Raw genomic sequence first — 24154 nt, forward strand, 5'->3', positions numbered from 1 at the left:
CACCTGTGTCCCCTAGTGTGTGTGCCCCTTGTGTTAAATAGCCTGTCTTTATCCACTCGATCAAATCCCTTGAGAATCTTGAATGTGGTGATCTTGTCCCTCCTAACTCTTCTGTCTTCCAGCAAAGTGAGGTTTAATTCCCGTAGCCTCTCCTCGTAGCTCATACCTCTCAGCTCGGGTACTAGCCTGGTGGCAAACCTTTGAACCTTTTCCAGTTTGGCCTTATCCTTGATTAGATATAGACTCCATGCTGGGGCTGCATACTCCAGGATTGGCCTGACATATGTGGTATACAAAGTTCTGAATGATTCCTTACACAAGTTTCTGAATGCCATTCTTATGTTGGCCAGCCTGGCATATGCTGCTGATGTTATCCTCTTGATATGGGCTGCAGGGGACAGGTCTGGCGTGATGTCAACCCCGAAGTCTTTTTCTCTCTCTGACTCATGAAGAATTTCATCTCCCAGATGATACCTAGTATCTGGCCTCCTGCTCCCTACGTCAAACTTTATTACATTACATTTGCTTGAGTTAAACTCTAGCAACCATTTGTTCGACCATTCCTTCAGCTTGTCTAGGTCTTCTTGAAGCCTCAAGCAGTCCTTCTCTGTCCTAATTCTTCTCATAATTTTGGCATCGTCAGCTAACATTGAGAGAAATGAATCTTTACCCTCCGGGAGATCATTTACATATATCAGAAACAAGATAAGACCGAGTACAGAGCCCTGTGGGACTCCCCTGGTGACTTCACGCCAATCCGAGGTCTCACCCCTCACCGTAACTCTGCTTCCTATTGCTTAGGTACTCCCTTATCCACTGGAGCCCCTTACCAGCAACACCTGCCTGTTTCTCCAGCTTATGTACCAGCCTCTTATGCGGTACTGTGTCAAAGGCTTTCCGACAATCCAGGAAAATGCAGTCCGCCCAGCCTTCTCTTTCTTACTTAATCTTTGTCACCTGGTCGTAGAATTCTATTAAGCCTGTCAGGCAAGATTTACCCTCCCTGAACCCATGTTGTCGATTTGTCACGAAGTCCCCTCCCTCCAGATGTGTTACTAGGTTTTGTCTCACGATCTTCTTTATCACCTTGCATGGTATACAAGTCAAGGACACTGGCCTGTAGTTCAGTGCCTCTTGCCTGTCGCCCTTTTTGTATATTGGGACTATGTTCGCCGTCTTTCATATGTCTGGTAGGTCTCCCGTCTCCAAAGACCTACTATACACTATGGAGAGTGGGAAGCAAAGTGCCTCTGCGCACTCTTTCAGTACCCATGGTGAGATCACGTCTGGACCAACAGCCTTTCTAACATCCAGATCCAGCAGGTGTCTTTTGACCTCCTCATTCGTAATTTCGAACCCTTCCAAGGCCGTCTGGTTTACTTCTCTTTCTCCTAGCACAGTGACCTCACCTTGTTCTATTGTGAAGACCTCCTGGAACCTCTTGTTGAGTTCTTCACACACCTCTTTGTCATTCTCTGTATACCTGTCTTTTCCTGTTCTAAGTTTCATTACCTGTTCTTTCACTGTTGTTTTCCTCCTGATGTGACTATGGAGTAGCTTTGGTTCGGTCTTGGCTTTGTTTGCTATATCATTTTCATAATTTTTCTCTGCTTCTCTTCTCACCCTAACATACTCATTCCTGGTTCTCTGGTATCTCTCTCTGCTTTCTGGTGTTCTGTTATTCCGGAAGTTCCTCCACGCCCTTTTGTTCAGTACCTTTGCTTCCATACATGCCCTATTATACCATGGATTCTTCTTTTGCTTCTCGGATTTTTCCTTTTGGGCCGGGATGAGCCTGTTTACTGCTTCCTGACACTTTTGGGTGACATAGTCCATCATATCTTATACAGAATTAGCTTTGAGGTCTGTGTCCCACGGTATTTCTCTTAGGAAGCGTCTCATCTCTTCATATTTCCCCTTTCTGTAAGCCACCCTTTTGTTTCCTAGTTCTTTTTTGGGGGAGATAATTCCTAGCTCTACCAGGTACTCAAAGTTTAATATACTGTATTCACTCATTCCCAAGGGTGCTTCCATCTTAACTTCCCTTATATTCCACTCATTTAGGGTAAATATCAGATCAAGCATTGCTGGTTCATCTTCTCCTCTCATCCTTGTTGGTTCCTTGATGTGCTAGCTTAGAAAGTGTCTTGTTGCCACGTCCAGCAGCTTTGCTCTCCATGTTTCTGGTCCTCCATATGGATCCCTGTTCTCCCAGTCTATCTTCCTGTGGTTGAAGTCTCCCATTATTAGTAGTCCAGATCCATTCCTGCTGGCAACAGAAACTGCTCTTTCTATTATGTTAATGGTGGCCATGTTGTTTCTATCATATTCCTGTCTGGGTCTTCTGTCATTTGGCGGTGGATTATATATGACTACGACTATAATTTTTTGTCCTCCAGTTGTTATGGTACCTGCTATGTAGTCACTGAAACCCTCACAGCCCTGAATAACCATCTCCTCAAAGTCCCAGCTCTTTCTTACCAGCAGAGCTACACCATCCCCACCTCTTCCTTCTCTTTCTTTCCTCATAACATAATATTCCTGTGGTAACACTGCATTTGTTATAGTTTTCGTTAGCTTTGTTTCTGTGAGTGCTATTATGTCTGGGTTTTCCTCTAGTACTCATTCTCCAAGCTCATTTGCTTTGTTTGTAATTCCCTCTGTGTTAGTGTACATTGCCCTGAGGCTCACTTTCTTCTGTCCCTTCTCAAATCGCCTCCTTGGTGAGTGTTCTGCTGGTGGGGGAAGCTGTTCCATGGGTGTGAGGTGGATAACAGGGTCTCAGAGGATACTGGGGTGAGGGGCGGGGGGTCAAGTGAAGGGGGGGGGACAGGGAGGGTATGGGATGAAGGAGGAGGGAGGACTGGAAGGAAAAGGGGGAAGTGGGGACATGGCAGGAGGAGGGGAGGGGTAGCAGGGTAGGAATGCGGTGTGGGGTAGGGAGATTTACTACATCCTATCCTATCTTAGTGACAGACACCAATATGTAACCATCAATGATACAACTTCTTCCACTCTACCAATTACCGTTGGAGTGCCACAGGGCAGTATCTTAGGACCTCTTCTATTTCTTATATATATAAACGATCTGCCTAATGTCTCTAATATTCTCAAACCTATATTGTTTGCTGACGATACTACCCTTATCTATTCAGACCTCAACCCACATACACTAAATAATGTTGTGAATAATGAATTAAAAAAAGTCCACTTATGGATGTCAACGAACAAACTAACATTAAACATCGAAAAAACTTACTACATCTTATTTGGAAGCAAATCATCAAATGCAATTCAGCTACAGATAGACAACATTAACATCAGTAATAAAAATGATGGCAAGTTTCTTGGCCTATTCCTAGACAAGAGACTCAACTTCAGCACCCACATTCAACACATAACTAAGAAAGTCTCTAAAACAGTTGGTATACTCTCCAAAATCAGATATTATGTTCCTAACTCTGCTCTCCTCTCACTATATTATGCACTAATCTACCCCTATCTTAATTATGGTATCTGTGCATGGGGGTCTACCACTGCAAACCACCTTAAGCCCATCATCACACAGCAAAAATCTGCTATCAGAATAATAACTAACTCTGCTTTCAGACAACACTCAGCTCCCTTGTTTAAATCCCTAAACTTGCTAAATATTAACTCCCTCCACACATTCTCTTGTGTCAACTACATTTACAAAACCCTGTTCTTAAATGCAAACCATGCTCTGAAACTCTCCCTGGACAGATGTAATAGGACCCATTATCACCACACCATAAATAAATATCTCTTTGATATCCCCAGGGTCAAACTTAATCTGTGTAAACACTCTATGCAAATTAAGGGACCTAGTCTATGGAACTCACTCCCTAGTGAATTGAAAAGCTGTAAAACTTTTGCCTTATTTAAAAGCAAAACCAAAAAGTACCTAATTTCATCTTCTTAGTTTCCTACACTGAGCTTTAAATTTGCTCTGTACCTAGTGTTACCCAATCTCCTAATTTTTATGTAGTATCAAACAACCTAATCATTGTGTTCATTGCTGTCTTCTTTTATGTGCTAGCCATATGTTGTATTGTGACTACCAATTTTTGTCAACTACCGTTCAAGCTGTCACTGCAATAAATCTTATATTGTTTCTGCTGTATTCTGCCTACCAATTTTTGTCAACTACCATTCAAGCTGTCATTGCAATCAATCTTAGCTACCTATGTGCTTTAATTTACTATATCTACAATTTTCTCTCATCTTTTTTTCATTCCATGTAACTGTTATCATTTTTTTGTCTATAAATTTTGCAAGTATTTACCTCCTTAAAATTTTCTTAGATTAAGGACCTGCCCGAAACGCTGTGCGTACTAGTGGCTTTACAAGACTGTAATTACCATATTATGTATCCTCACATTCCCAATGTACATTCTTGTATATGCATAAATAAATAAATAAATTTGGCTGTGCATTTGAGTGGGGGCAGGGAGGGTTTGGGGTAGGGGGGGTTTTCTATGCACAGGAGGGTGGTGTGGTTGCCCTCCCCTCTGGTGTTACTGGGTTGCTGGTTGTGAGTTCCCCCCTTCACTCCTGGGGATGATGTGTTGGGAGCTGTGAGTTCCTGGTTTTCCCCTCTTGCCCTGCGCCTCTTCCTTGCTTTTGCCGCCATGGCTCTCTCCTCCCTTGTCATGTCCCTCTGGAGGAATATTTTTTTTAAATCTCCCACATGTTGCAGGTGGCTTTTCCTTCTTAGAATCAACTCCTTTGTGTTCTCATTTGCAAACACTCTCTTTAACACACGATCTCGGTTTTTGTTGTACCAGCCTAGCCTGAAAACCTTCTCAATTCTGTGTTCAGCCCCCTCCATCTCTAGTGTCTTCAGTATTTCATTCACTGCTGCGTTGTCCTTATCATTCCACTCTATCCTGCTAGAGCCTTCCTGCTCTTTAATACCCACAGCTACCACTGCTCTTTTTCTTTCCAGCAGCTGGGTAGCGGAGCTTGCCGCTTCCTGTGAGGTGGCTGCCTTCATGGCCACCTCCATCATTGTGGACATTACTTCAGATTTTTTTTTAGCATTTCTGCAAATGTTGATTTTATATTAGCCTTCTCTTCCAGTATACTATTTCCACCCTCCCCCTGGATGATTATCTGAGTCTCAGCATCAATACTGTTCTCTTTGAGGGCTCTAATCTCCTCTTTGTTGCTGTCAGCTCTCTTTTCAGGTTGCTTATTTCATTCTTCATTTCCTTAGCCTTTCCTCGTAACTCATCCTCTCAGTTCCGGGACCAGTCTGGTGGCATACCTCTGAATCTTCTCTAACTTTGTCTTGTGTTTAACTAGGTATGGACTCCAGGCTGGAGCTGCATACTCCAGAATTGGTTTTACATAAGTGGTATACAGGGTCCTGAACGATTCCTTACACAAGTTTCTAAAGGCAGTTCTTATATTGGCCAGTCTAGCATATGCCGCTGATGATATCCTTTTGATTTGGGCCTCTGAGGACAGGTTTGGTGTGATATCGACCCCCAGATCTTTCTCTCTATTTGACTCTTGTAGGATTTCACCTCCCAGATGGTACCTTGTGTTCAGCCTTCTGCTCCCTTCGCCTAATTTTATTACTTTACACTTTCCTGAGTTGAACTTTAGCAGCAATTTTCTAGACAATTCCTCCAGTTTGTCCAGGTCGTCCTGTAGTCTTTGTTTATTTTCATCTGTTTTGATTCTTCTCATAATTTTTGTATCGTAAGCAAACATTGAGAGGAATGAGTCTATACCCTCTGGAAGGTCGTTTACATATACTAGAAACAGGATATGGGTCCGAGTACAGAGCCCTGTGGCACTCCGCTGGTGACATCTCACCACTCTGATGCCTCCTCCCCTCACCGTTACTCGCTGTTTCCTATTGCTTAGATACTCCCTTATCCACTGGAGCACCTTACCTTTTACTCCTGCCTGCTGCTCCAACTTTTGTAACAGAGGGAGCCGGTCGGCCGAGCGGACAGCATGCAGGAACCCAGGAACCCAGGACATCCTGTGGTCCTGGGTTCGATCCCAGGCGCTGGCGAGAAACAATGGGCAGAGTTTCTTTCACCCTGATGCCCCTGTTACCTAGCAGTAAAATAGGTACCTGGGTGTTAGTCAGCTGTCACGGGCTGCTTCCTGGGGGTGGAGGTCTGGTCGAGGACCGGGCCGCGGGGTCACTAAACGCCCCGAAATCATCTCAAGATAATCTCAAGATAGCCTTTTGTGAGGTACTGTGTCAAAGGCTTTCTGACAGTCCAAGAAAATGCAGTCTGCCCACCCTCCTCTTTCCTGCCTAATTTGTGTTGCTTGGTCATAGAATTCTATTAGACCTGTGAGGTACGATTTACCATCTCTGAACCCATGCTGGTGGTGTGTTACAAAGCTGTTTCTCTCCAGATGCTCTACGAGCCTTTTGCTCACAATCTTCTCATCACCTTGCATGGTATACAAGTTAGGGAAACTGGCCTGTAGTTCAGTGCCTCTTGCCTGTCACCCTTCTTGTATATTGGGACTACATTAGCTGTTTTCCAGCTTTCCGTTAGGTCTAACATTTCCAGTGACCTGTTATACGCCATAGAGAGTGGCACACTTAGTGCTTCTGCACCTTCTTTTAGAATCCACAGTGAGATTCTGTCAGGCCCAACAGCCTTTGACACATTCAGCTCCAACAGATTCCTTTTGACCTCACCACTGGTGAGGTAAATTTCCTCCAAGGTTGTTCGGTTTGCCTCCTCATTTAGTGCAGGGGCCTCTTCTTGTTCTATTGTGAAGACCTCCTGGAATCCCATGTTGAGTTCTGAGCTGTGTGTGTGTGTGAGTGTGTGTTTATTGTCGGAGTGGCACGGTGGGGGGGGGGGGGGGTTAACTGGTGGAGAGATGGAGGGAGAGAGAGTGAAAGGGAGAGAAGGAGTGAACGGGAGTGAGGGAGTGAGGGAGAGGGAGTGAGGGGGAGAGAGGAAGAGCGAGGGAGAGAGGGAGAGAGGTAGAGCGGGGTAGAGAGGCAGAGCGGGGGAGAGAGGAAGGAGGGCAATCAGGTTGGTGAGGGTTGGAGGGTCAATCCCAGGGGTGAGGGGTGAGGTTGGCGGTAGGCTGGTTTGTGAGTGCGTGCCTGTGTGTGTGTGTGTTTACATTGGCATGTTATGGTGAGGGGGGGGGGGGGGACTAGTCGGTGGCGGTGTAATGTAACACACAGGTGTGAAAAAACTAGTACCAAGCTGAGACTCTCGAGCTACTTTTTCGTATTTTAACTTAAGTCCAAAGTTAATTATTTTATCAAAAACACTGTACACCTTGCATGACTGACTTTGAGAGGCACTCACCTCCAAGTAAGCATCCCAAAGAACAACTAGTTGATTTATGAAGCGATGTCTGCCTTAATTGTAGACGTCAGTGTAGGCCAGAGCTCCTCTCCACACGGTGGTCCAAATTCTTCCCTTCTCAGCCCGCTGGTGCCACTGTCTTACCACAAACTCGTTCTTTTTCAATTTTTTTCTTATCCAACGTTATAAGAATTCACTATGTTGCGTTATCACTGCGTTGCTCTACCCTTTGTATGACTCAAAACTATGTTTTGGGCTCACTGGTATGTAAATATTCCGAGAATACTGAATTAATTCGCGGACCACCGTCCTACACTTGTGCCTTCCCTGGCAGCCTGGACTGTGTGCAGGCGTGTGTGTGTGTGTGTGTGTGTGTGTGTGTGTGTGTGTGTGTGAGTGGGTGTTGGTGTTAGCGTGTGTGCGTGTGTGTTGGTGTTGGCGTGTGTGTGTGGGCGTGTGTGTGTGTGTGTGTGTGTGTGAGTGGGTGTTGGTGTTAGCGTGTGTGCATGTGTGTTGGTGTTGGCGTGTGTGTGTGGGCGTGTGTGTGCATGTGTGTGGGTGTGGGCGTGTGTGTGTGTGTGTGTAGGCGTGTGTGTGCTTGTGTATGGGTGTGGGTGTGTGCATCTGTGTTGGTGTTGGCGTGTGTGTATGTGTGCGTGAGTGTGGGTGTGGGTGTTGGCGTGTGTGTGTGTGTGTGTGTGTATGTGTGTGTGTGTGTGTGTGTGTGTGTGTGTGTGTGTGAGTGTGTGTGTGTGTGTGTGTGTGTGTGTGTGTGTGTGTGTGTGTGTGTGTGTGTGTGTGTGTGTGTGTGTGTGTGTGTGTGTGTGTGTGTGTGTGTGTGTGTGTGTGTGTGTGTGTGTGGGTGTGGGTGTGTGTGTGGGTGTGGGCGTGTGTGTGTGTGTGTGCGTGTGTGTTGGTGTTGGCGTGTGTGGGTATGGGTGTGGGCGTGTGTAGGTGTAGGCATGTGTGTGTGAATGTGGGCGTGTGTGTGGGTGTGGGCGTATCTTAAAGGTGTGGGCGTACCTTGAGAGTGTGGGCGTGTGTGGGTGGAGGCTGAGGCAGGAGTGGGTGGAGGCAGAGCCGACCATCTTGTAATGTTATCCTGGCGGAGCGGCGGCCATCTTGGTCTTCCTGGACGGCAAACACCAGTCCCGTCTCCATCAGCCTCCTGACGGGCGCCCTCATCCTGCGGAGGTCCTCAACCTGTGGGCAGTGTAACCCCCATTATCTCCTGTGGTCAGTGTTAGCACCAATATCACCTGTGGGACAGTGTCAGACCCATTATCACCTGTGGGACAGTGTCAGACCCATTATCACCTGTGGAGAGTGTCAGCCTCATTATTACCTGTAGCTAGTGTCAGCCCCATTATCACATGTGGACAGTGTCAGCCCCATTATCTCCTGTGGGCAGTGTCAGTCCCATTATCACCTGTTGGCACTGTCAATCCCATTATCACCTGTCGGTAGTGTCAGCCCCATTATCACCTGTGGGCAGTGTCAGTCCCATTATAACCTGTGTACAGTGTCAGCCCTTTATCACTTGAGGGGCAGTGTCAGCCCCATTATAACCTGTGGGCAGTGTCAGCCCCATTATCACCTGTGGGCAGTGTCAGTCCCATTATCACCTATGGGCAGTGCCAGTTCCATTACCCCCCTGTGGGAAGTGTCACCCCCATTATCACCTGTGGACAGTGTCACCCCCATTATCACCTGTGGACAGTGTCAGACCCATTATCACCTGTGGGCAGAGTCAGCCCTATTATCACCTGTTGACAGTGTCACCCCCATTATCCCCTGTGGGCAGTGTCAACCCCATTATTACCTGTGGACAGTGTCAGACCCATTATCCCCTGTGGGCAGTGTCACCCCCATTATCACCTGTTGACAGTGTCACCCCCATTATCACCTGTTGACAGTGTCACCCCCATTATCCCCTGTGGGCAGTGTCAACCCCATTATTACCTGTGGTCAGTGTGGGAAATTTTTACTCACTGTTTATGTTATTATCTAAGAAATGTATTATTTCTATATTATATCTCAATCATATATAAATCATATCAAAATCATGTCAAAATCACATCAAAATCATATCAGAATCATATTAGAATCATTATAGATTCATTATACATCTTGATCCTAGATGACAGTGCCTCTGATCACCTACACCATAGGGGCCCTATAGGAGCCGACGTGATTTTGTTAACGATTTCTTAAGGATCCAGAAGCTTCTAGATAGGTTTCTTAATTAAAAAACTATTGGAACAATTGATTCGATTTCCAGTAGGGGTTAAATCGAATCCTTAATAAGAATCAGTAGTACATTCAAGTACTACTTATTATCTCTATATCCTATATCTAATTATATTATAATCACATTTTATCTCAATTATATGTCTAGACATTAAAATAATCAATCAATATTCGTTGAAAGATACCCTCTCTAGAAAGGGGTGGAGCCAAACTCGGGAGAGAAGCGCCGACCACACCCGAGGGCAGAAGTCGTGTGTTTACAAAACAGTGAAAACATACCACAGTGCCTTATCGAACATTACTTAACTCAGGACACCTTATCGAATTATCTCTATCACCAGTGTTACTCTCTAGAACTGGAGGAGTTCCTAGACAATATATCTACAAGGAAAAATTCCTAAAATATATCTAATAAGTGTACAATGAAGCACACAAAATGACACTGTCTCCACTTCTAAAATCATCACCTATCATCCTTCTGTAATGTAATTAAGGAAATAATCACATAGCAACGCTACCAGAACAATATACAGCAAAGCTGTGATATAAAATATCATACCTATCTCAACAAGAGAGTTATCCAGTTTGGCACACTTTGTCAGACAGGCACCCGGCATTCAGAGAAGTATATTGAATGTTATTAGAGTATTAATTGGTCAATTGAATGCTTGTATAACTTTAATATATCCAGTAAGTTTGTCTGTCGGTTGTAGAGTGAGGCAACGCCTCATATATCAATAAGTATATTAATATTGTAGTGCAGCAGCTGAATATTTTTCCAAGGATGAAGATGCTCGCAAGGTAAACAAAACCTCATGAGTGTCCCTTGAGGAAAAATATTCAATCAGGCTGACTGAACCTCTTCATATAAATTGAATATATATATATATATATATATATATATATATATATATATATATATATATATATATATATATATATATATATATATATATATATATATATATATATATATATATATATATATATACATATATACTTTTACACATATATATTTACTTTATTTGAACTTTGTTACAAAAAAGGAGTTACATATGGGTTACAAAGATGGTTATCATAGGTTGTCAAGTTCCTCCAGCTCCTCAGATGGCGGGCAGGAACCCTGGATGCAGTGCGCATTTCCCCTCTGTATCGCCACACTGAGGCGCTGGAAAAGAAAGCTTGCAGCTCTTGGGTCCCTTGTTGTTTCAATGAGCCTAGAACCCAGTTCCTTCAAAAAACTGGTAGCACTTTTACCCCAGGCGCCGAGTGTCTCAGAAGCAATGGGGACAAAATTGTAGTGGTGATCCAGTTCACTATACTTACGGGATTTGGCTGCTTCCCTGTGGGTGGCAGTGCCACCTGGTTGTGCAACACTGAGGTTAATGTAGGTGTTAGCCAGGGTTGATACGCACGTGTAGTCCCATACCAACTGCTTGCCATTCTTCCAAGGGTTCACTGTGATACCATCCGGGCGACCAATAAGAGCATCAGAGTTACGGGGCGTTAGGTAACGGGGCTCTCTTTCAGCTGGGCATCCAGCTGTGGTGAGGCTCCTCTTGATGATGTCGTTAACTTCATTGTGCCTCGAGTGCCATCTCCCTGTGCTTTGGCAGAGTAGGCCATGGTGGGCCTACTCTGGTGGGATATATATATATATATATATATATATATATATATATATATATATATATATATATATATATATATATATATATATGCAACAATGATCACAAAAACACTGATCCAAGTATGCAGAATAACCACATATGAAAAATAGAAAATGCTTAACGCGTTTTCGGCTAATTCGCCTTCATCAGAGCAAAGTAGAATGAAGATAAGTTTGCTGATCAGACCTTTATCAGACCTATATAAAGGTCTGATCAGCAAACTTATCTTCATTCTACTTTGCTCTGATGAAGGCGAATTAGCCGAAAACGCGTTAAGCATTTTCTATTTTTCATATGTGGTTATTCTGCATATATATATATATATATATATATATATTTATATATATATATATATATATATATATATATATATATATATATATATATATATATATATATATATATATATCCTTGAACATATAAATTAAGTTAACAATTGCTTGCTTAGTTATCTCTCATTTATCATAAAAATTCATCTAATTGAATATAATTTTAGTGCTTAGTTAACAGGACTTAGACCACATTTAAAATCATTTAATATCATACTTCTACAATTTAAATTGTTGTGTTATTAGTATAAGAGTATATTGACTGTTAATAGTTATGGTGCTAGGCTGGACTATGTATATGTTTAAATCTCTGCTTTTAACAGAACCAGTGTTCAGTCATAGAACTGAATTTATTTAAATCTTATCCTTGTATGAAAAATACAAGTTAATGTGAGATACTTGTCTGCAGGTGGACAGGAACTTCAATCAACTATTTCATTCACCCCACCTGCCCCTTACAGCCCACAATCTGTCATTAGGAAAAGAGGAGCTAGGATTTAAAACCCTAGCTAGAGATTTTAGTTGAATTAATTGCATAGAGTAAATTTTAATTTAGTACAGTACAAGTCCTTGGTAGTCTCCTCTCATATCAATCCTGGCAGGTTTTTCCCACAGGCAGTGTCAGCCCCATTATCACCTGTGGACAGTGTCAGCCTCATTATCTCCTGTGGGCAGTGTCAGACCCATTATCACCTGTGGACAGTGTCAGCCTCATTATCTCCTGTGGACAGTGTCACCCCATTATCGCCTGTGGACAGTGTCAGTCCCGTTATTCCCTGTGGGCCATGTCAGCCCCATTATCACCTGTGGACAGTGGCAGCCCCATTATCGCCTGTGGGCAGTGTCAGCCTCATTATCACTTGTGGACAATGTCAGCCCCATTATCACCTGTGGGTAGTGTCAGCCTCTTTATCACCTGTAGACAGTGTCAGCCCTTTATCACCTGTGGACAGTGTCAACCCCATTATGACTTGTGGACAGTGTCACCCCATTACCACCTGTGGGAAGTGTCAGCCCCATTATCACCTGAGGACAGTGTCAGCCCCATTATCACCTGTGAACAGAGTCACCCCAATTATTACCTGTGGACAGTGTCACCAACCATTATCACCTGTGGACAGTGTCAGCCCCATTATCACCTGTGGACAGTGTCAGCCCCATTATCACCTGTGGGCAGTGTCAGCCCCATTATCACCTGTGGACAGTGTCAGCCCCATTATCACCTGTGGAGAGTGCCAACCCCATTATCACATTTGGAGAGTATCAGCCCCATTATTACCTGTGGACAGTGACTGCTCCATTATCACCTGTGGGCAGTATCAGCCTTATTATTTCCTTTGGACAGTGTCAACCCCATTAGGATAGTGTCAGCCCCATTATTATCACCTGTGGTCAGTGTATCAGTCCCATTATCACCTGTGGACAGTGTCAGCCCCATTATCACCTGTGGACAGTGTCAGTCCCTTTATCACCTGTGGACAGTGTCAGTCCCATTATCACCTGTGGAATGTCATCCCCATTATCACCTGTGGACAGTGTCACTCCCATTATCACCTGTGGACAGTGTCCGTGATATTATCACCCGAGGGCAGTGTCAGCTCCATTATCACCCGTGGGCAGAATCAGCCTTATTATCACCTGTGGACATTGTCACCTGTGTACAGTGTCACCAATTATCCTCTGTGGGCTGTGTCAGCTCCATTATCACCTGTGGGCAGTGTGGGAAATTTTTACCCACTATATCTATATTATTATCTAAGAAATGTATTATTTCTATATCATATCTAAATCATATCAAAATCATATCAAAATCATATAAGAATCATATCAGAATCACTATAGATTATTTTACATCTTGATCCTAGTTGGCAATACCTCTGATCACGTACACCATAGGCCTTATAGGTGCCTACATGACTTTGTACATGATTTCTTAAGGATCCAGAAGCATCTAGAAAAATTTCTTAATTAAAAAACTATTGGAACAATTGATTCGATTTCCGGTAGGGGTTAAATTGATTCCTTAATAAGAATCAGTTGTACTATCAAGTACTATTTATTATCTTTATATCCTATATCTAATTATATTTTAATCGCATCTTATTTCAATCATATGTCTAGAGAGTAAAAATAATCAATCAATATTCGTTGAAAGCTACCCTCTCTAGGAAGGGGTGGAGCCACACTCGGGAGAGAAGCGCCGACCACACCCCGAGGGCAGAAGTCGTGTGTTTACAAAACAGTGAAAACATACCACGGTGCCTTATCGAACATTACTTAACTCAGGACACCTTATCGAATTATCTTTATCACCAGTGTTACTCTCTAGAACTGGAGGAGTTCCTAGACAATATATCTACAAGGAAAAATTCCTAAAATATATCTAATAAGTGTACAATGAAGCACACAAAATGACACTGTCTCCACTTCTAACATCATCACGTATCATCCTTCTGCAACGTAATTAAGGAAATAATCACATAGCAACGCTACCAGAACAATATACATTCAGAGAAGTATATTGAATGTTATTAGAGTATTAATTGGTCAATTGAATGCTTGTATAACTTTAATATATCCAGTAATCTTGTCTGTCGGTTGTAGAGTGAGGCAACGCCTCATATATCAGTAAGTTTATTATTATTAGAGTGCAGCAGCTGAATATTTTTCCAAGCATAAAGACGCTCGCGAGGTAAACAAAATTTCATGAGTGTCCCATGTGTGGGAAAAGATTCAATTGGGCTGACTGAACCTCTTCATATAAATTGAATATCTGTGTGTGTGTGTGTGTGTATTATATATATATATATATATATATATATATATATATATATATATATATATATATATATATATATATATATACATATATATATATACATATATATATATATATATACATATATATATACATATATATATATATATATATATATATATATGTCGTACCTAATAGCCAGAACGCACTTCTCAGCCTACTATTCAAGGCCCGATTTGCCTAATAAGCCAAGTTTTCATGAATTAATGTTTTTTCGTCTACCTAACCTACCTAACCTAACCTAACCTAGCTTTTTTTGGCTACCTAACCTAACCTTACCTATAAATATAGGTTAGGTTAGGTTAGGTAGGGTTGGTTAGGTTCGGTCATATATCTACGTTAATTTTAACTCCAATAACATAAAATTGACCTCATACATAGAGAAAAGGGTTGCTTTATCATTTCATAAGAAAAAAAATATAGTAAATATATTAATTCAGGAAAACTTGGCTAATTAGGCAAATCGGGCCTTGAATAGTAGGCTGAGAAGTGAGTTCTGGCTACTAGGTACGACATATATATATATATATATATATATATATATATATATATATATATATATATATATATATATATATATATATATATATATATATATTATCTATTATCACCTGTGGACAGTGTCAGTCCCATTATCACCTGTGGGCAGTGTCAGCCCCATTATCACTTGTAGACAATGTCAGCCCCATTATCACCTGTGGGCAGTGTCAGCCCCATTATCACCTGTAGGCAGTGTCAGTCCCATTATCACCTGTGGGCAGTGTCAGCCCCATTATCACCTGTAGGCAGTGTCAGTCCCATTATCACCAGTGGACAGTGTCAGCCCCATTATCACCTGTGGCCAGTATCACCCCCATTATCACCTGTGGACAGTTTCAGCCCCATTATCACCTGTGGGCAGTGTCAGTCTCATTATCACCTGTAGGCAGTGTCAGTCCCATTATCACCAGTGGACAGTGTCAGCCCCATTATCACCTGTGGCCAGTATCACCCCATTATCACCTGTGGACAGTGTCAGCCCCATATCACCTGTGGACAGTTTCAGCCCCATTATCACCTGTGGGCAGTGTCAGTCCCATTATCACCTGTGGGCAGAGTCAGCCCCATTATCACTTGTAGACAATGTCAGCCCCATTATCATCTGTGGGTAGTGTCAGCCCTATTATTACCTGTAGACAGTGTTAGCCCTTTATCACCTGTGGACAGTGTCAGCCCCATTATGATTTGTGGACAGTGTCACCCTATTATCACCTGTGGACAGTGTCAGTCCCGTTATTCCCTGTGAGCCGTGTCAGCCCCATTTTTACCTGTGGGTAGTGTCAGCCCCATTATGACCTGTAGGCAGTGTCAGTCCTATTATCTCCTGTCGGCAGTGTCAGCCCCATTATTACCTGTAGACAGTGTTAGCCCTTTATCACCTGTGGACACTGTCAGCCCCATTATCACCTGTGGACAGTGTCAGTTCCATTATCACCTGTGGACAGTGTCAGTCCCATTATCTCCTGTGGACAGTGTCTGCTCCATTATCACCTGTGGACAGTGTCACCCCATTACCACCTGTGGGCAGTGTCACCCCCATTATTTCCTTTGAACAGTGTCAGCCCCATTATCACCTGTGGACAGTGTCAGCCCCATTATAACCTATGGGCAGTCACCCCCATTGTCACCAGTGGACAGTGTCACCACCATTATCACCTGTGGACAGTGTCAGTTTCATTATCACCTGTGGACCGTGTCAGTTCCATTATCACCTGTGGACAGTGTCAGCCCCATTATCACCTGTGGACAGTGTCAGTCCCATTATCACCTGTGGACAGTGGCAGCTCCATTATCACCTGTGGACAGTGTCAGTCCCATTATCACCTGTGGACAGTGTCAGTTCCATTATCACCTGTGGACAGTGTCAGTCCCATTATCACCTGTGGACAGTGTCAGTCCCATTATCACCTGTGGACAGTGTCAGCTCCATTATCACCTGTGGACAGTGTCAGCCCCATTATCACCTGTGGACAGTGTCAGCTCCATTATCACCTGTGGACAGTGTCAGCCCCATTATCACCTGTGGACCGTGTCAGCTCCATTATCACCTGTGGACAGTGTCAGCTGCATTATCACCTGTGGACAGTGTCAGCTCCATTATCGCCTATGGACAGTGTCAGCTCCATTATCACCTGTGGACAGTGTCAGCCTCATTATCACCTGTGGACAGTGTCAGCTCCATTATCTCCTGTGGACAGTGTCAGTCCCATCATCCCTTGTGGAGAGTGTCAGTCCCATTATCCTCCTGTGGACAGTGTCAGCCCCATTATCACCTGTGGACAGTGTCAGCCCCATTATCACCTGTGGACAGTGTCAGCCCCATTATCACCTGTGGACTGTGTCACCCAATTATCACCTGTGGACAGTGGCAGCTCCATTATCACCTGTGGACAGTGTCAGTCTCATTATCACCTGTGGAGAGTGTCAGTCCCATTATCCTCCTGTGGACAGTGTCAGCCCCATTATCACCTGTGGACAGTGTCAGCCCCATTATCACCTGTGGACAGTGTCAGCTCCATTATCACATGTGGACAGTGTCAGCCCCATTATCACCTGTGGACAGTGCCAGCCCCATTATCACCTGTGGACTGTGTCACCCCATTATCACCTGTGGACAGTGGCAGCTCCATTATCACCTGTGGACAGTGTCAGCCCCATTATCACCTGTGGACAGTGTCAGCCCCATTATCACCTGTGGACAGCGTCAGCTCCATTATCACCTGTGGACCGTGTCAGCTCCATTATCACCTGTGGACAGTGTCAGCTCCATTATCACCTGTGGACCTTTTCAGCCCCATTATCATCTGTACACAGAATTATCCCTATTATCATATGTAGACAGTGACAGCCCCATTTTCATATGTGGACAGTTACATCCACATTATCCCATGTGGACAGTGTCAGCACCATTATCATCTGCAGACAGCATCAGCCCTATTATCATATGGTGACAGTGACAGCCTCATTATCATCTTTGTATAATGTCAGCCACATTATCACCTATGGACAGTTACATCCCCATTATCCCATGTAGACAGTGTCAGCCCCCTTATCACCTGTGGCCAGTATCACCCCCATTATCACCTGTGGACAGTGTCAGCCCCATATCACCTGTGGACAGTTTCAGCCCCATTATCACCTGTGGGCAGTGTCAGTCCCATTATCACCTGTAGGCAGTGTCAGTCCCATTATCACCAGTGGACAGTGTCAGCCCCATTATCACCTGTGGCCAGTATCACCCCCAATATCACCTGTGGACAGTGTCAGCCCCATATCACCTGTGGACAGTTTCAGCCCCATTATCACCTGTGGGCAGTGTCAGTCCCATTATCACCTGTGGGCAGAGTCAGCTCCATTATCACCTGTGGGCAGATTCAGCCCTGTTATCACATGTGGACAGTGTCACCCCATTATCACCTGTGGACAGTGTCAGTCCCGTTATTCCCTATGAGCCGTGTCAGCCCCATTATCAAATGTGTGTAGTGTCAGCCCCATTATCACTGTGGGTAGTGTCAGTCCCATTATCACCTGTGGGCAGTGTCAGTCCGATTACCACCTGTGGACAGTGTCAGTCCCATTATCACCTGTGGGCAGTGTCAGCCCCATTATCACTTGTAGACAATGTCAGCCCCATTATCATCTGTGGGTAGTGTCAGCCCTATTATTACCTGTAGACAGTGTTAGCCCTTTATCACCTGTGGACAGTGTCAGCCCCATTATGATTTGTGGACAGTGTCACCCTATTATCACCTGTGGACAGTGTCAGTCCCGTTATTCCCTGTGAGCCGTGTCAGCCCCATTTTTACCTGTGGGTAGTGTCAGCCCCATTATGACCTGTAGGCAGTGTCAGTCCTATTATCTCCTGTCGGCAGTGTCAGCCCCATTATTACCTGTAGACAGTGTTAGCCCTTTATCACCTGTGGACAGTGTCAGCCCCATTATCACCTGTGGACAGTGTCAGTTCCATTATCACCTGTGGACAGTGTCAGTCCCATTATCTCCTGTGGACAGTGTCAGCTCCATTATCACCTGTGGACAGTGTCACCCCATTACCACCTGTGGGCAGTGTCACCCCCATTATTTCCTTTGAACAGTGTCAGCCCCATTATCACCTGTGGACAGTGTCAGCCCCATTATAACCTGTGGGCAGTCACCCCCATTGTCACCAGTGGACAGTGTCACCACCATTATCACCTGTGGACAGTGTCAGTTTCATTATCACCTGTGGACAGTGTCAGTTCCATTATCACCTGTGGACAGTGTCAGCCCCATTATCACCTGTGGACAGTGTGAGTCCCATTATCACCTGTGGACAGTGGCAGCTCCATTATCACCTGTGGACAGTGTCAGTCCCGTTATCACCTGTGGACAGTGTCAGTTCCATTATCACCTGTGGACAGTGTCAGTCCCATTATCACCTGTGGACAGTGTCAGTCCCATTATCACCTGTGGACAGTGTCAGCTCCATTATCACCTGTGGACAGTGTCAGCCCCATTATCACCTGTGGACAGTGTCAGCTCCATTATCACCTGTGGACAGTGTCAGCCTCATTATCACCTGTGGACCGTGTCAGCTCCATTATCACCTGTGGACAGTGTCAGCTCCATTATCACCTGTGGACAGTGTCAGCTCCATTATCACCTACGGACAGTGTCAGCTCCATTATCACCTGTGGACAGTGTCAGCCCCATTATCACCTGTGGACAGTGTCAGCTCCATTATTACCTGTGCACAGTGTCAGACCCATTATCCTCCTGTGGACAGTGTCAGCCCCATTATCACCTGTGGACAGTGTCAGCCCCATTATCACCTGTGGACTGTGTCACCCCATTAACACCTGTGGACAGTGGCAGCTCCATTATCACCTGTGGACAGTGGCAGCTCCATTATCACCTGTGGACAGTGTCAGTCTCATTATTACCTGTGGAGAGTGTCAGTCCCATTATCCTCCTGTGGACAGTGTCAGCCCCATTATCACCTGTGGACAGTGTCAGCTCCATTATCACCTGTGGACAGTGTCAGCTCCATTATCACATGTGGACAGTGTCAGCCCCATTATCACCTGTGGACAGTGCCAGCCCCATTATCACCTGTGGACTGTGTCACCCCATTATCACCTGTGGACAGTGGCAGCTCCACTATCACCTGTGGACAGTGTCAGCCCCATTATCACCTGTGGACAGTGTCAGCCCCATTATCACCTGTGGACAGCGTCAGCTCCATTATCACCTGTGGACCGTGTCAGCTCCATTATCACCTGTGGACAGTGTCAGCTCCATTATCACCTGTGGACCTTGTCCGCCCCATTATCATCTGTACACAGAATTATCCCTATTATCATATGTAGACAGTGACAGCCCCATTTTCATATGTGGACAGTTACATCCACATTATCCCATGTGGACAGTGTCAGCACCATTATCATCTGCAGACAGCATCAGCCCTATTATCATATGGTGACAGTGACAGCCTCATTATCATCTTTGTATAATGTCAGCCACATTATCATCTATGGACAGTTACATCCCCATTATCCCATGTGGACAGTGTCAGCACCATTATCATATGGTGACAGTGTCAGTCCCATTATCACCTGTGGATGCAATCCCTTGCCAGAGATAATATAATTTGCCCAATGCGATACTTCGCCAGGGACGAATCCCCTCTAATACTATTATATTCTCGGTGATCGTCGAATGTTTTACAATTGCCAGGATGGAAAGTTCAGTTAGAAATTAGCTGCTGGGCGTTGGGACAGATACAAAGCGCTCCTTATGTAACAGCGTTTAATTGACCATCAAGGATGATGCCAATATGACTGGCAAGAAAGCTCTTAACCTTAACAGTCTATTAGACTCTGTTGCACATTAACAAACAGTGACATGCTGAGTGTGACTCCCTATTTCACTGGGAAGTTTACCGTTGTCGTTGCTGCTTCCTATGTCATGGGGAGCAGGTAACGACCACGTAAACGACCACGAGCAGGTAACAAGTATCAAGCTTGTCTCAGCCCATCACGACACATCATATCAACTCTAACAGCCAACTGAAGTAACCAAAACTGTATTAAAGAAACATGACAATCAACCATAGTTTTTCAATAAAGTCACTCAAAACCATATAGGTTAAGGCCCAATACGAGGGGACACACTACGGACCAGCACTGAGAACGACGTCTGCAAACCTACCATTCTTACCAGTGACAGACACCAATATGTAGCCATCAATGATATAACCTCTCATACTTTACGACTAACCGTAGTAGTGCCACAGGGCAGCCTCCTAGGACCCCTCCTGTTTCTTATATACATCAATGCCTAATGTCTCTAATATACTTAAAACTATATTGTTTGCTGATGATACTACTCTCAGTGCAGGCGATGAGTCACAATAACGTGGCTGAAGTATGTTGACCAGACCACACACTACAACTTCTAGTGTGTGGTCTGGTCAACATACTACTCTCATCCACTCTGACCCCATCCAACTCATATTAAATAATGCTGTAAACAATGAATTAAAAAAGTCCACTTGTGGATGTCAACCAACAAACTCACTAAACATAAAAAAGACTTACTACATCTTATTTGGAAACAAATCAACAAATGCAATTCAGCTTCAGATAGATATATCTTGAGGTTATCTTGAGATGATTTCGGGGCTTTAGTGTCCCCGCGGCCCGGTTCTCGACCAGGCCTCCACCCCCAGAAAGCAGCCAGTGACAGCTAACTAACACCCAGGTACCTATTTTACTGCTAGGTAACAGGGGCATAGGGTGAAAGAAACTCTGCCCATTGTTTCTCGCCGGCGCCCGGGATCGAACCCGGGACCACAGGATCACAAGTCCAGTGTGCTGTCCGCTCGGCCGACTGGCTTCCCCAAAGTATCATATTTTTATATTTTTTAATATAATTCAGTTCAACACTACAATTTCCGCAGTCAACAATGTAGCACTCGGAGTGTACAGTTCTAATCGACCCAAGACGCTACAGCTTCGACACAGAGCAGACAGCAGACTACGACCGCATCGAGCTACAACGCTCTCGCTCCCCGAGTTAGACACTCGCAATTCCCAATCGAGCCGCCAGCCTCTCGCTCCCTGAGTTCAGACACACAATTCCGAATCGAGCCGCCACGCTCTCCTACACAGAGCTCCGCGACTCCGGCCACACTCAGCTCACTACTCTGCTCCAAGCTCCGTCTCAAAGTCTACGACACTGCTCTATCCAAGACTACTAAATAAATATGAAAACTCACTAAACACTGTGTATCTAATCTACCCAACAACGTAACTTAATCGTACGTTACATTGGTAAAGTAAACATAGATAATGTAAACATTAGCAATATAAATGATGGAAAGTTCCTTGGCCTATACTTAGACAAGAGACTCAACTTCAGCACCCACATACAACACATAACTAAAAAGGTTTCTAAAACAGTTGGTATCCTCTCTAAGATCAGATATTATGTACCCTACTCTGCTCTCCTCTCCCTCTATTATGCATTTATCTATCCCTATCTTACTTATAGTATCTGTGTTTGGGGTTCAACCTCTGCAAACTACCTCAAGCTCATCATCACATCATCACACAGCAAAAATCTGTTATCAAGACAATAACAAACTCTTTCAGACAACACACAGCTCCCCTGTTTAAATCCCTAAACATGCTAAACATAAATTCACTCCATACATTCTCTTGTGTCAATTACATTTATAAACCCCTTTTCTTAAATGCAAACCATGTTCTGAAACTCTTCCTGGACAGATGCAATAGAACTCACAATCACCGCACCAGGCATAAATATATTTTTGATATCCCCAGAGTTAAACTTAATCTGTGTAAACACTCTATACAAATAAAGGGACCCAGTCTATGGAACTCACTCCCGAATGAATTGAAAAGCTGTCCAACTTTTGCCTTATTCAAAAATAAAACTAAAAAGTACCTAATTTCTCCTTCATAGTTTTTCTCCTGGTGCTTTATCTCGCACTGTATCTAATGCTACCCAATCCCTCAATATTTGTACCTAAGCCATGTTACTATACCATTGTAATCTTAGATATCATCTGATATCATGGTTGTTGTATTGAGTGCATATTCTACTGCATTATTCCTTGTAATGATCCTCATATTGTGCTTCAGTGAACCAATGTATAACCCTAAAGTGTTATCTTAATGTACCCTTAGTAATCCTTGTTCATTATTGTGTATTTTTCTGATCTGTTTTTGTGTCAATATTTCTTGCAATGTATCTGTAAACATTTTTTTGTCAATTTCACTGTAATTATTCTACTTAAAATTATTTGTACCTGTAAAGTAAAGCTGTAAAGTACCTGTAAAAATTTTTTGTCAATTTTACTGTGAATTATCTAAAAATTATCAGTTAGTTTAAGGACTTGCCCGAAACGCTATGCGTGCTAGTGGCTTTACAAGAATGTAAAACCTTCTTAATTTCTATGCTCTCTGTTAACCCTTAATGTACCTTATTGTAAATAAATAAATAAATAAATAAATATATTCCTGCAGTCTGAAGGGGTTCCCAACAGGAGCATTGGTGCGGAACTGGCGAGAGTGTGAGTTTGGAGGATTCGAAGGAAGTACCAGAGACAATACTGATCGTGGCGGACCTGGAGAGTAGGACAGCTGGGACTCCGAAGTCCATGTAAGCTCTGAATTGGGGAAGAACGAATTGCCTCTCACCCAGAGGCGTTACAGCCAGCTTGATATAAAGTGGCAAGGCGACGAGGTGTCAAAATACCATAGTCACTGCTAAAAATATAATCACGTGCTCTAAATTTTGTGAACGTTTAAGAAAATGTACAAGGTCCAGAGTAATAGCAACTAAGATAACATTCACAGCAGCTTCAGCTATTCGGTCCCGGCTCTCAACCGTCAATCGAACGTCATCACAAGGAACAGGGTATATACCCTGTTCCTTGTGAACACTCGTTCCTATAGACTCGGTTCCATCTCGTCGGAACCGAGATGGAAAATTGTACCTCAAATCTTTTCCCGGTCTCGGTAAATCCAAAATGTTGTGCAGTTCAAGGTAAAACCTGGAACTATTCAGCAACTTACAGTTAACTGTTTCAAAGATATTCCTCCAGTAATCTTTCCGACTTTCTCCATGATGGTGGAGTCTGAGTCTCCCAGGTGGACGGGAACAGCTGTAATGACACCTGCCTCTGTGGTCATCATCTCCAGGGCCATCCTGATGGTCTCCTGCACCTGTCAATACCAACACAAACATTAGTGGTGGAGGCTGAAAATTTACGACCAGACGCCCATCGAGTTTCGCTGATGGACACCTGCCTCTGTTGTCATCATCTCCAGGGCCTCCCAGATGGTCTCCTGCACCTGTCATTACCAACACAAACATTAGTGGCGATGGCTGAGTCTCCCAGGTGGACGGTGACACCCGCCTCCGTGGTCATCATCTCCAGGGCCTCCCAGATGGTCTCCTGCACCTGTCATTACCAACGCAAACATTAGTGGTGAAGTGTACTTGAGTGTGAGTTGGCTGTTAATTGCTGGTTGAGATTGTTTGATATGTAGAGCTTTATATTTAATAATTTGTGTCTGGTTATAATGTAAGAGAAATAGAACTCACATATAAGACATTCTTGCTAGTGATATTTACAATTATTTACGACGTGGTTCAATGTTTCTACAAGAGAGCTCTCTGTGAAGAGGTATTGCACTCAGTTCAGAG

At 43.9% G+C, this 24154-nt stretch overlaps 1 protein-coding gene across 5 annotated transcripts in view; it reads right to left on the bottom strand.

Annotated features, from left to right (window-relative positions):
- The window catches only part of LOC123749057 (uncharacterized), a 195356-nt gene that overhangs the window by 78715 nt on the left and 92487 nt on the right, over window positions 1-24154 (bottom strand). For 4 of the 5 annotated variants that reach the window (XM_069302363.1, XM_069302342.1, XM_069302356.1 and 1 more), the window contains exons 4-5: window positions 23521-23670; window positions 8355-8534 (exon numbers count right to left, since the gene is read on the bottom strand). In XM_069302363.1, the coding sequence (XP_069158464.1) occupies window positions 8355-8534; window positions 23521-23670 (330 nt within the window). The remainder of the gene's footprint in view (window positions 1-8354; window positions 8535-23520; window positions 23671-24154) is intronic. The other variant, XM_069302370.1, reaches the window with a different exon arrangement.

This window comes from Procambarus clarkii, chromosome 5, assembly GCF_040958095.1.
Source record: "Procambarus clarkii isolate CNS0578487 chromosome 5, FALCON_Pclarkii_2.0, whole genome shotgun sequence".
NCBI classification, from domain to species: domain Eukaryota; kingdom Metazoa; phylum Arthropoda; class Malacostraca; order Decapoda; family Cambaridae; genus Procambarus; species Procambarus clarkii.